Here is a 14157-nt window from a genome sequence, read left to right as displayed (position 1 = left end):
GAGAGCAATCAGAGTCAGGTGAGGAACAAGCCGAGTCAGCAACAAAGGAATCACACAGGAACAAGCAGGACACGGGGGAGCTGAAGACCAGTCAGCACTGAACATGAGCAGAGACATTCCTTAAATAGGCCTTGTGGCGCCAACCTTCGCCGTGCCTGTGCAGGTGAGTGTGCACGATCGCGCATTTCTGCGCGCATGTGCACAACCGGCAATTCTCCTGTGGGAATTTCTATGCGCATGCACATTTCCGATCGTGATTCGTTTTGCCGGAAATCCCTTACAACGCTGCTCTCCAAAAAAAATTGCTGCATACCTTGAGTTTGCCAAAGAGTACCTTGGTAAACCACAACGCTACTAGGAAAATGTTTTGTGGACTTACGAAACAAAAGTTGAATTGTTCAGGAAGAATACTCAGCACAATACATGGCACAATAAGAGCACAACATATCAATATCAAAGTATCAACCCAACAGTGAAGTATGGTGGAGGGAATATCATGATTGGGCTTGCTTTGGTGCCTCTGGATCTGGACCACTTGCCATCATCGAGGGGAAAATGTATTCCCAAGTTTACCAAAATATCCAACAGGGTGGCTGTCTGCTAGGTGAAGCATAGTAGAAGTTGTGTGATGCAGCAGGACAAATGACCCTAAGCAAGTAAATCCACCACAGATTGCATTCAGGAAAAAAGAAAATATGCCTTTTGAAGTGGCCAATCAGAGCCTAGACCTTAACCCGATTGAGATCCTGTGGAATGACCTCACAAAAGGTCACACGAGACATCCTACAAATGTGTCTGAGCTGAAGCAGTTATGTAAAGCGGAATGGTCAATAATTCCTTCTGAACATTGTGCATGTCTCATACAGAGCTACCTAAAGCTCTTGCTTGAAGTAATTTTTAACAAAGGGTTTGCTTACTTTTTCCTCCAGCACTGTGAATGTTTAATGGGTGTGTTCAATAAAGACACAAGAAATTGAATTGTTTGTGTGTTATCGGCTCAAGCACATTGTGTTTGTCTATTCTTCCTTAGATGAAGATCACATTTTATGGCAAATTACTGCAGAAAACCAGTTAATTCCAAGGGGTTCAAAGGTTTACATACAGTTTTTCCTGCCACTGTATATACCTGTTGCTTTTAATTAGTTACTGTGTTTAGGCTTTGTGTGAGCACTACATTTGTGTTTATATTTCTGCTTTACAAGAAATTGGAAAAGGCTGATGCCAAGTAGAAATCAGGTCCTTACCCCAATAACTTAGATACTATGTACCGTACATCTAATAAATTTAGGTGTACTAATTATGTTTGTGTACTTAACATTTTGATTAGAACATTTAGATTAAAATATTATTACAAAATTAATTTAACTAATTTGAAAGTTTGCTCATATATATAGTAAACATACGGATTTTAATTTTTTTCTTCTGTGCAGGTTACTTGACTTTTGACAACATAATTTGAGAATTGCATGTTAACAATATCCGTGTTAATATCCATGTTAATACCTTCTTCTCTCTGCAGTCTGTTCAAGGGACTGGTTTGGCTTTCATTGCATTTACTGAAGCAATGACACATTTTCCAGCATCACCTTTTTGGTCAGTGATGTTTTTCCTCATGTTAGTAAACTTGGGTCTTGGTAGCATGTTTGGAACAATTGAAGGAATTACAACTCCCCTAGTGGACACATTTAAAATAAGAAAGGAGCCTCTCACTGGTAAGTTTGCCTTTGTTTTTTGAGTGTGTGTGGTTTGCAACTGAACATGCGTATCCCAAAGCATACATTTTTGTTATTAAAGCCCCTGTTTACATACAGGTGAAACTCGAAAAATTTGAATATCGTGCAAAAGTTCATTTATTTCAGTAATGCAACTTAAAAGGTGAAATTAATATATGAGATAGACTCATTACATGCAAAGCAAGATAGTTCAAGCCGTGATTTGTCATAATTGTGATGATTATGGCTCACAGCTCATGAAAACCCCAAATCCACAATCTCAGAAAATTTGAATATTACATGCAATCAATAAAACAAGGATTATACATAGAACAATATCGAACCTCTGAAAAGTATAAGCATGCATATGTACTCAGTACTTAGTTTGGGCCCCTTTTGCAGCAATTACTGCCTCAATGTGGCGTGGCATGGAAGCTATCAACCTGTGGCACTGCTGAGGTGTTATGGAAGACCAGGATGCTTCAATAGCGGCCTTCAGCTCTTCTGCATTGTTCAGTCTCATGTCTGTCATCTTTCTCTTGGCAATGCCCCATAGATTCTCTATGGGGTTCAGGTCAGGCATGTTTGCTGGCCAATCAAGCACAGTAATCCCACGGTCATTGAACCAGGTTTTGGTGCTTTTGGCAGTGTGGGCAGGTGCCAAGTCCTGCTGGAAAATGAAGTCAGCATCCCCATAAAGCTTGTCTGCGGAAGGAAGCATGAAGTGCTCCAAAATCTCCTGGTTAGATGGCTGCGTTGACCCTGGACTTAATGAAGCACAGTGGACCAACACCAGCAGATGACATGGCTCCCCAAATCAACACACACTGTGGAAACTTCACACTGGACTTCAAGCATCTTGCAGTGTGTGCCTCTCCATTCTTCCTCCATACTCTGGGTCCTTGGTTTCCAAATGAGATGAAAAAGTTGTTCTCATCAGAAAAGAGGACTTTGGACCACTGAGCAACAGACCAGGTCTGTTTTTCTTTAGCACAGGTAAGACGCTTCTGACGTTTGTTGTTCAGGAGCGGCTTGACAAGAGGAATACGACATTTGAAGCCCATGTCCAGGATCCATCTGTGTGTGGTGGCTCTTGATGCACTGAGTCCAGCCTCAGCCTACTCCTTGTGAAAGTCCCCAACACTTTTGAATGGCTTTTTACTGACAATCCTCTCCAGGCTGCGGTCATCCCTGCTGCTTGTGCACTTTTTTCTTCCACACTTTTCCCTTCCACATAACTTTCTATTAATGTGCTTTGATACAGCACTTTGGGAACATCCACCTTCTTTTGCAATTACCTTTTGAGGCTTTCCCTCCTTATGGAGGGTGTCAATGATGGTTTTCTGCACAACTGTCAGGTCAGCAGTCTTTTTCCATGATTGTGATTCCTACTGAATCAGACTGAGAGACCATTTAAAGGCTTCGGAACCCTTTGCAGGTGTTATGGCTTAATTAGCTGATTAGAGTGGGACACTTTGAGCCTAGAATATTGCACCTTTTCACAATATTCTCATTTTCTGAGATTGTGGATTTAGGGTTTTCATGAGCTGTAAGCTATAATCATCACAATTATGACAAATCACGGCTTGAACTATCTTGCTTTGCATGTAATGAGTCTATCTCATATATTAGTTTCACCTTTTAAGTTGCATTACTGAAATAAATGAACTTTTGCACGATATTCTAATTTTTGGAGTTTCACCTGTACCTGGCATCTATTACTTAGGCTCCATACACACATGCACCACAATACACTGTCATGCTGTTCCCTGTCAGAACTATTGTGTATGTTCTCTCAACATTTTTTAATTTTGCATAAAGGAGAGAAAAGGGGGGGAGTTGGCTCTGTTAAAAATATTTACTCTTACTGCCATCATGAGAATAATTTCACCAGACAGGAAGTGAATCTCAGACAGCATCAGTAAAAAAGGGGAAGTCTGAAATCCCAGCTGTGTCCCTTTTGTAGTGTATTGCTTAGTTCCTGCCTGGCGTGACAATTAGTGAGGGGAAATCTCTCCAATGGACTCATTGATAACAGTAAAAATCCAAAGTGGTTTCCCAATATATGTCCAAAATGTAAAAAAATATTTTTGTTGGACATAAAATTTAATGCAGACTAACGATTCTGGCTGTGCTTGATAATGAAATCTAATACATTTAGTTGCTTTTCAGAAGAGAGATGAATGGAAGGAGCCCCCTCCTATGTGTACAATCTATTGTAATCTTCTAGTCTCTTACATCATTGTGCGACATTATCAGTGTTATGTTTAGGTACTTACACAAACAATACAGAATTATTTGCAATGATCACAATGTAGCACCCTCCTAGTTTAGCTGGGGGAAGCTATATCCAAATGATTAGACAGGAGCTGGTTAGCAGCTAAGGTGTAAGTGCCAGAAGGGTCAAATTGTGGTCAGGACAGAGAGGCTCTGCAGGCCAGCCCCTCAGGAATTTTCTCCTGCTCTGAAAGTTTTGGAGCAGGGCCTTGAAAGCAGTGAGTGGATCTGAGGAGTGGCTGGCTGCACTCTTGAGGGACCTCAGCCAATCCCCAACAGAAGGCTTGGCAAGGGGCTGGGACTGTCCTTAAATTGTTGGAGCCTGCTCAGTAGGGGAGTTGGGTGGAAGAAGGAGAGGAAGATGTGAGGCTGGAGGAGGAAGGCTGCCAAGAGGCCTAGTGGGATGGGGCGAGCCTGTGAGCTTGGAGCTGGAAAGGCTGAAAATATGGAGTTCACTTGCCCCATGAGTGAGGACCATCTGTATGGCAGGGAAGGAGCAGCCCAGCTGATAGGCCTGGTAGGAGCAGCCAACCCACAAGCAGTACAGGATAGAATCTGAGTGAGTACACCTACACAACACTGAGCAGATAGGGGAAGGAGCACTCTGGTGGGAAACCAGATTATCCCCCTAGTGACTGTTTATCCATTTAAAGGGACAGGAGCTAGATACCCCGCTCACCAGTCTCCACATTACTGGGTGAAGAGGAGTTTATCTAGGGTCTGGGAAGGTACAACTGGGAAATGCTAGCTAGCTCTCCAGAAGAGACTGTGTTACCGAAGAGATGCTTGTGAATAGTTCCAGGAAGTTTGTCGTCAGTTATCAGTTCCCTTGCACATCTGATATCCCCCTTGCCCTATTCTAGTTCTATATCCCCTCAATAAACAACAAAACAAAAGCTCAAGGACTGATTTTCTGACTCTGGATGCAAGCTTGTGTGGAGAATGCAGATTGCCTGGCTGTGCAGGACTATAGGGGGACCCAATTCATCAGTAACACCTAAGGGGGGAGTTCTATAACATTATTGGTAATATGATTTCAATTACTAAGTACCCAACTTTCTTCCACCTTGGGTTTACCATTCAAGATACCACTAAACTGCAAACAGTTGAATCCATTTAGTACAATACCATGAAGATTTGATGTTTGCCACATTTGTCAAGATATTAACACATTCTTTTTTGTCTTCCTTAAGTTGGATGTTGCCTTCTTGCATTCTGCATTGGCCTCCTCTTTGTACAACGGTCAGGAAACTACTTTGTTACTATGTTTGATGATTACTCTGCTACTTTGCCCCTTCTTGTTGTGGTCATCTTGGAGAATATCACTATTTCCTGGATATATGGGATAGACAAGTAAGTGTTCAAATCTTGTGACTAGCAGTATGTTTTCCTATATGTGTTATGGTCAAATTTTCCTGCTAATGATCTGTGAAATAGCAACCCTTGTTCAGGGTTTTAAGGATCAGAAGTCATCAAGTAGACCTGGAAAATATAGCAGAACTTTATACTGAATCTTTATGTAGAAGATTTATTTGCATGGTATAAAAACTGCATTCTCTGTTCTGGAGCATCTTCTCAAATGCACCAAGAAATAAGAAAAAGATTACAGTAGAAGTTGGGCCACATGCATACAGCATTTGCAGTGCTGGTTATAATGAATGCACTTTCAAAATATTTTGTTCAACACAGATGTACATATAGTTGAATTATCTTCAAATACCCCAACTTCTGGTAATCCTGAGTCCCCATTTCCCCTTCTATCTCTTCTTTGGGCTTCTCCTCTTCACCAGCATCTTAGCAGGCACTGTTGAGATCTTCTGCCCCATAAATGCTGACAAAGGAATTGAGGGCAAACATTTGTGGTTGCATTAAGACAGCACATTTTGTCACATCTTCACATGCCTCTTTCCTTTTGACACTGTGGGTGGGCATCTTCCTCTGTGCCCAACACTTCAACATGTAGCATTATGTGCTGGTATTGTAGAATCCATCCTGGACTCCACCAACCTATCACTCATCACTCTCCCTAGTGACACCACTGGCACACACTTTGCTCCACACTCAATAGGATTCCACCCTTAGGCTTGCCGGGAAGCTAACACTGTACTTCTCCTTGAGAAATCTCACCAGCAACTCTTAGGCTAGCTCCCTAAGAAGTCCTCTTCAACAGCTGGCCCCAGGTTAGGCTCACAGGAAGTTAGCTGAATGACACTGGACGTCAGTTAACCCAGAAGAGAACCTGTAGCATGCAAAAAAGTCAGTGCTGGAGCATGGAGAGGGTGAGCAGTGCTAAAAGGCAGAACTGAATATTTAACAACAAAAATATAAAATCTTGGAGTGGTACTTTAAAATAACCGTCACCAAACTAAAAGTTCCTTCAAAAAATGTAACTGTAATACAAAAAGTAAATAGTTCTCTTACTTTCTGTGCCACCAAATATAATTTTTGTGTAAATGGAATCCCAGTGTAAAGTTTCTTCTGAAACTGCCAGTTTGAGTGCTAACTGATAGTCTGGGTCCTGTTCCCTCAAAGCACTCAGTTTTTTCCTTATCGAACCCTACTTCACTACTATGTCCTGTATAGTTATAACTTTTAAAGGGACTTTTAGTTTGGTGACAAGATTACTTTAGGGGGCTACTGAGTATCACTAATAACAACAAATAGTTTTCCAAGGTAACATAGTAGGTAAGTGACATAGTTGTAATAATAATAATAATAGATACTTTTTTTTACCAGGTAACATAGTAAAATCTGTTTTATCTGCATTGACTATTTTACTGCTTTTGTATAAAGATTATTACACACACTCACACTTTTGTTATGTTGCTGGATTTAGCTACCAAGTACCAGAGATTGTCAGATACATGTGATGAACAGATACAAAATGTGATGTTACATGTCTACATTAGAGTTGATAGTGATCTTCTGTTATATTGTGCAGTAACTGTTCGAAAAAGATTCTCCAGGGTATTGTCTGAACAGATTTTATTCTTGCTGTTTACCCTTATACAGTGTTTTACCATTAATCTACCTTACCTTTATTTTAGCTTTGTCGTTCCCTATTTGCTATATTTTATGTAACCTTACCATTTTTATCTTTTCAGATTCATGGATGATTTAAGGGATATGCTTGGATTCACCCCCTTAAAATACTATTATTATATGTGGAAATACATCTCTCCAATTCTGTTAAGTATTTTGTTTATAGCAAGTGTTGTCCAAATGGGATTTACTCCACCTGGTTACTATGCATGGATTGCTGAAAAGGTGAGCACTACAAAACTGTGATACACAGGCTAAATGTGTAAATAATTGCATGTCTGAAATATGGGGGAGTGAAATAAAATGTGCAGGAAATAAAGAAATGGTCTTATTCAGAGAAGAGTTTGTATTACTAAAGCAATGAGCATGTGGCAAAATTGAAAGTGAAAATTTAGTTTAGGACAATAATGCGCTGAGTAACGACTGTTTTCAATATGCAGAAACCCATAAAAGATGGTAAGTAATGTGTTTGTTAATCTGACTGCTAATTGGTTGCCATTAATTATTGCTCTTTGCTCACTGCATTCTACATAGCCAAACTAAAGTATATCTAAAGTCCAAACGTTAGGTTTTGGTAGGAGTAAGGAAGGGTTAAATGCTCTTTAGGGATTTTATTGCCATAAGTGTCCCCGCTGGGGAATTTCACCTTCTTTAGTTGTCCTCTTGATCACTGTCACCAGGACAGAAAGTGAAAGGAAATCCACGTTTTCCTAGTTATCACTGGAACAGGAGGTGATATGAAATCTTCCACTGGGGACACATCTTTTTGTATCTAAAAGGGAATTCACTCTAGCTAGAGATTTCTTCTAACATTCTGTTGTGTCTTTGGAACAGAATGTTAAGGTAATCTCTCAAATGGGACATCAAAAAAGGGTTTTTAATCATAATTAATTAAAAATAAAGTGTGGGCTTTAGATATACTTGTTCCAGTGAGTTTTTTTATACAGATTGTTGAGTCCACTGTCAGGTTTTTGCTGCTGCCCGTGTCCCCATTGTGTAGGACTTTCCCTCATCTCTTGCGGGAAGATGAATACCAAGACAGAACGTGAGGGAAAATCTTGTCATTAGGGATAAAAGGTTTAGTTTAGTATAGTGAGGAAGGGATGCAACCTCAATCAAGTTTGATATCTTGTGTGTATGTTTAATGGAGACCAGACATTATTAGAGATATTGGTTGCTGGTACAGCTGAGCAAATCTGTATGTTTGAATCAGATCTCCTTAGAATCCATCAAGTTCCCTTGCAGACCAGGTTTCCAAGGAAAGAAGGAAGATTTAGCTTTGCCATTGAGTCTAATCCCGGGACCACATATGAGTCAACTTCCAGTGAAGATAATCCCACCCCCCAAACAGAAAGCCTGTGTTCCAAGTGGGGATGCTTATCATGTGAAATCACTTTTCTAAAAAGGATACTATTCCTCCTTATTAGAATTGTAATGAAAAATATGTCAATTTCCTTATTTGGACATCAGTGGAAGGGAAATACCCTTCAGCAATAAATGCTAGATTCCCATTAGATACCTGTTTTGGAAGACATTTTGAAAGCAGGATTGTTTTTTCATACTCTTTTAGATAGATTACCAGATGGCAAATAAATATGCACTCATTGTGGCCACTGACAGGTAGCATGAGGTCATGACACATGAAATCCACCTATTGCAAGATGTGTTGATCTAAATCACTAACACTGAAAGCATATACCCTTGGAGGTATGTGCCTATGGTCACAGGTGTCAACCTGCAATCTATTGAGAAGGTAGAAACCCCATGCTCGCATTCTAAACACTGAAAGCAACTATGTAATACAATATTGATAGTTGTATAGTAATACAGATGGAACTCCTACAATTACATTATTATTGGATCTTGGATTACAAGTTTTTCAATGGCCGTGATATTTGCTACAAGACAGTTTTTAACAATTGGACTTCTATACTAATACTATTACTGTTACTTTGGTTAATCCCTTACATAAATACTGACTGGTTGTAATAAATACAGTTTGCTGCAGGTGCCACCAATGTATTTAATAGTCATTTTTTAAAGCAATAGAAAGGATACAACACATGCTATGGATGACCCATTCCCTCACAATCTGCTCTTCTGTTTTTACTGCTTTAGGCTACAGAAGAACGTCTGAGTTATCCAACCTGGGGACTTGTTGTTTGTGTGTCACTTATAGCAGTCGCTCTACTGCCAGTTCCACTGGTGTTTATTGTTCGCTTCTTCAATCTCATTGATGACAACACTGGAAGCTTGGCCTCCGTCTCCTATAAAAGAGGACGCATTATCAAGGAATTGTCCAATCCAGAAGAAGACGATGCCAGTTTAATCCATGAGAAGATTCAAAGCGAGATGCCGTCTCCAAATATTGGAAATAGCATCTACAGAAAGCAAAGTGGATCGCCAACTTTAAAAGTGGACACTGCTCCCAATGGACGTTATGGCATTGGGTATTTGATGGCAGATATGCCAGACATGCCTGAATCAGACTTATAATGGGGATGATAAAAACGCAGTTCTTTTTCCTTGGCAATGCACACTAGCTCTTCTTCAATGAAGAGGTTGGCTTTAATGCTTATGAAGCACTGACAGCTGAATAATGTTTCAGGACTGAGAACACACAGTTTGAGAGGGTGAGGGGCATTGTGGGTTGTTACCAGAAGGCATAAGACTTTTGTGTTCTGGATCTGGCTTTAGCCCTTAGCACTTTTCTAGGACCTTAACTACTGTATGTGTCTTACCTCTCTGTGCCTAATTTTGTCCTGAGATCAAGTGACAACTAAGTTTGTGACAATTGTCTGTACACACATTGAATATTTCTTGACACTATCAATACAATCAACCAATAAGGGCATGTGAAAGCTAGATGGCGCAATCAGATAAATGATTGTACAAAGAAGTAAGTTGCAGGTCCCTGTATTTCCTTTAAGCCATATGAATGGTTATTGTATGAGCTACAGTATTATCATGAATTATGGATATTTTCAGTATCTTATTAGTACTAAATCTTTTTTGACTTAATTAGTCAGCTGAAGCTCAGGGCTACAAAGCAACTGACGTTTTTAAACACAAAAAGTTATTTTTGTGTGATTATATTTTCGTTTATTTTTTGGCTCCCTCATCAGTGTTATTCACATTCATGTCAGAGTCACAAAGTGATCAATATACAGTGGAATGTTTCTATCCTTCATTTTGAATGTGTTCACATGTGACTAGAATTGGCTTATATCAGCAAAAATTGTTGGCTTAGGGTTGCCAAAAACTCAATGTATTTAATGATGATGACCATACTGGGCCTATTACAAATGTATTGTATTGGATGTTCATTAGAAGAAAGGTTATATCAGGACAATGCTATGTGTGCCAAAATAGCTTCAAAGTGGACATAAGCACTTACGTATTTACCCCATTTTCAAACTCAAAATGTATTATCATTACTGTTAAACCCATGTCCAGATTAAAGGATGACTAAACATCAATTAAAAGTTCACTTATGTAATGAGCTTTTAATAACATCCATAAGTACAAATGTACAAGTTTTTATTATGTCTCAGAACTGGTAATATACAAAACAAATATGCCACGATAGGGGCTTCCTGTCTATGTTGTCAGTGTCATTTTCTGACTAGTAATGCGTATAGCTAAAGATACTGGTGAAAGCAAAAAGCAGCTCTTTTACATAGACTAACACTTTTTTTGGTAGTCTGTGCCTCCAAATACCATAGTGAAAGCTCATAATTCTGTCATAGTCTATGTATGTCCAGGTCAGAAAGGGCATATTTATAAGCATAATGCAAATAGTTTTTTATGCAAACTACCAATTTGTCACATGACAGTACCATGCAATAACAATGGTCAAGAATGTAAATTGTCAAATTGTCAGGTGCTTACATTTTCAATGCTAAATATCATATTTGCAAATTAAAGTCGCCACAAATGTATTGTTGGCTATCAGGACACCTGCTCTGTTGCATGTTACATAAATATATTACACATAAATATATGGCACTTAAGTCAAATGTACCTCAGAGAGATACAGAATGTTTTAATTGGTATTTCAATAATGTAGGAATTCATTCATCCACCATTTGAGATAGAAAAGCTGAAATATACTTTATTGTAGCAATGTGTTCTGTAGAATGTTGGGACTGAAGTCCAGTCAGTGCACAAAATACTGTTAAAGTCATATAAACTTATTTGTACTTATATATTTTTTATTAATTCTAAAATTAATCAAATTAAAAGGTGACTAGAGTCTAAACACCAGTTGTATATCAAAGCTGTATATTGATTTGCAATAAGAAGCACCTGTAAGACCCCCTACTGTCACCAAAAATCTGGTGGGGTTGATTTACTAAAGGAGTAAAACATGTTCAGTAAGCTAAGTGAACTTCCATTTAGCTTAGTTAATGAGGTGGAGCCATGCTGCCTTCAACCATTCAACCATGTGCGATACAAAATACAGTTTTATTAATTTTCTATTCTTTGCAAAGTAAATTTTCACTTCTTGTTACCTCATTCACTAAACTAAATGAAAATTTGCTTCGCAAAGTTAACATGCTCTACTTAGTAAATCAACTCCATAGTGTGCAATGGCTATCTGTGTCTACTGTTCACAGAAGAAAGCTGATGTCAGTGGAAGACTTTTGTACAGGAATATAATTATTATGGAAGTTTTCAGTGCATCTAAGACCAAAATGCAGAATATAATGATACAACAATCCATACTGTATAGTCACTAAAACTTTTTTTTCCCTGGAATTCTTTTTTGAACCAGCCTTGAATTCAGTATAATTGAAGTAAGATTTACATGGATGACTGGTGGCCACAATAATCTATAGAACAGGTCTCTCTGAAATGTATTATATATTTTAAATATATTAGGTCCCATTCATAATTTGATGCTGTGCTGAGGTCTAGAATGCCATTTTTACCTTAAGATAAGGTGACAATAATACCTATAAGGTGACAATAATACCTATGTTGTGTCTCAGAGGTGAAGACAGCCTCAAGTGGCAGATTTCAGTGGCAGCAGGAAATTAGGGTCACCCTTCAAGGATTGGCTCTTTGCTGATTCTTTAACAATAAGTAGTCAGGCACGACTTGCATTATTGAACCCTTTCGCCAAGTAAGAATAAGAAAAAGTAGGGCATTGCTGTTGTAAGGTTAGCAGCAAAAGTGCTGACTCAGTCAGCTAGGAAAGGCAGAACACAATTTGATTTTTATACTCTTTTTTCTCAAATGTTTGCCATATTAAAAGTAAAACTTTAATTTGTTTGATCCAAATCTATGTCCTTTAAAACCCAGTAAATATATATTGTTTTTTTACCATGCCAGAAATTAATTCAAAACATCTGCAGATACTGCGGGATTGATTTATTAAAGCAAACAGACTATTCACTTTTCAAGAGAAGTTGCACTTTGCAAGGGAATTAGTCACAGAGCTCAGTGAAGGAGGTGAAGCTTTGCTGACTTCCATTATCCAATCATGTGCAAGCCAAAATGCATTTTTTTTAATTTTCCTTGCACATGATTGGGTGTCATGTAAATCTCACCATATTCACTAAGCTCTGGGGAAAATTCCCCTTCAAAGTGTGATTTCCTTTGAAAAAGGAAAAGCCTATGTTCCTTTAGTAAATCAATCCCTATGTGAGAATTTGAATGAAGTCTTATTTTGTAAGCAACATGCTCCATAAAATGAATAGTAGTTTGAGCCTAATTTGGGATCATAGGTTATTTCTCATCCTTGCTTCTCAAAAGCTACCCCAAAATTATTTGTTTTACTGCTTTCCAAAAAAAAAAAAAAGGATAGTTTTAATGATATATACATGCACTTGATTGTACTGTACAAAATATAAAGCCAATAGGGCACTTTTATTTTACTGGCCCTGATAGCATTTGGGCTTTTAGTTTCAATAAATCTGCGTGCTTTTTATTTTCATATATTAGCTGTATAAATAACTAGTGGAAATAATGAAAGTATAGCACTTAAAGTTGTGGGATGTCATTGGCTTCCCTTATTTGCTGTGGATGTATGACATAAAATTGTATATTTTGAGTAACAAGCTTGATGTTAACTACAAAATTATGTTTTCTACAATCAGGTTACAGTGTGTTATGGTGGGGATTCAAGGAAAGTATGCATTGTGCAGTTATTTTCCCATGTTGTAACAAACTCTTTAATTGATATTTATTGTGGTTACATCAGTATATTTATACGATCTACATGTACTGTAAATATGTACATTATACTCTGTCTGAAAGCTAAATGACTTGTTTAAGCTAGCCGTGGAAGCAAAATTTCTCTTTTACCCAAAGAGAACATATTTTTGATTTCTTGCGCAAGCATATACCATGTGACATGAATACATTTAAAACATGTATTTTTTCAATGTTTTTTTTTCCTTCTAGGCTGAAATATAATAAAAAAAACATTTGTTATTCAGCCATGCATTTAATAATTTTGCATAACAATCATGTTCCTCTATACCAGGTTTGTTTCATCAATCCTAATTTGTACTATAATGTATGTGTTATTAAACATAAATTAGAACATGGTGCTGCTTACAATTTTTTGTGTTAATTAGGATATTATATTTCTTGTGTGTATTTTTTTTATTGTTGTTAATTCCAAACAAAATTATATTTAAGTTCTAAGTCGAGTACAAATATTCAAAGTCAATCTGTGCCCATGCCTGTTCAAGTGGTTGGGGAGTAAGGTAAAACACAGTTTGCTTTCAATTGCCTCTTCAAATTATTTTTAACGTGAACCTTGTATCACATAAATGTTTTTATACTGAGCACAAACATGGCTCCCCACTGATGTCTTTCAATCTGTACTAAACTAGTATAAAAATCAATCACACTCATACAACTCTGCAGGAACAAAAGCTGAAGAAATGCTTCATCCAGCCCCAGAATGATCCTCTCAGTATATATCACTTGACTGTTTCTTGAGAACTGCCTATTAAGAATAGGCACAGATTTTTAAAAAATGTATACTGTTGCCGTATGCTGTATCAGGTCGTGAATGTATTCATGCTGATGTGTACGGTTGCCTATAGATCCACTTTAACGTTTGCTGTTTGGATCTAAACTTCTTTTCTTCCCCACACGAGTCAACGGA

At 38.1% G+C, this 14157-nt stretch overlaps 1 protein-coding gene across 1 annotated transcript in view; it reads left to right on the top strand.

The window, feature by feature from the left end:
- SLC6A15 (solute carrier family 6 member 15) overlaps positions 1 to 13588 on the top strand; it is a 61794-nt gene extending 48206 nt beyond the window's left edge. Inside the window, exons 9-12 of the mRNA XM_089652362.1 lie at positions 1520 to 1712; positions 5183 to 5342; positions 7094 to 7256; positions 9150 to 13588. Coding sequence (XP_089508488.1) covers positions 1520 to 1712; positions 5183 to 5342; positions 7094 to 7256; positions 9150 to 9527 — 894 coding nt within the window. The 3' untranslated portion in view covers positions 9528 to 13588. The remainder of the gene's footprint in view (positions 1 to 1519; positions 1713 to 5182; positions 5343 to 7093; positions 7257 to 9149) is intronic.
- Positions 13589 to 14157: the final 569 nt, after the last annotated feature.

The sequence above is a fragment of the Staurois parvus genome, unplaced genomic scaffold (assembly GCF_062004578.1).
Source record: "Staurois parvus isolate SC_StPar_1 unplaced genomic scaffold, SC_StPar_1.0 ptg000025l, whole genome shotgun sequence".
NCBI classification, from domain to species: domain Eukaryota; kingdom Metazoa; phylum Chordata; class Amphibia; order Anura; family Ranidae; genus Staurois; species Staurois parvus.
The sequence above is the reverse complement of the archived record's forward strand: the minus strand, read 5'-3'. Positions and strand labels throughout refer to the sequence as shown.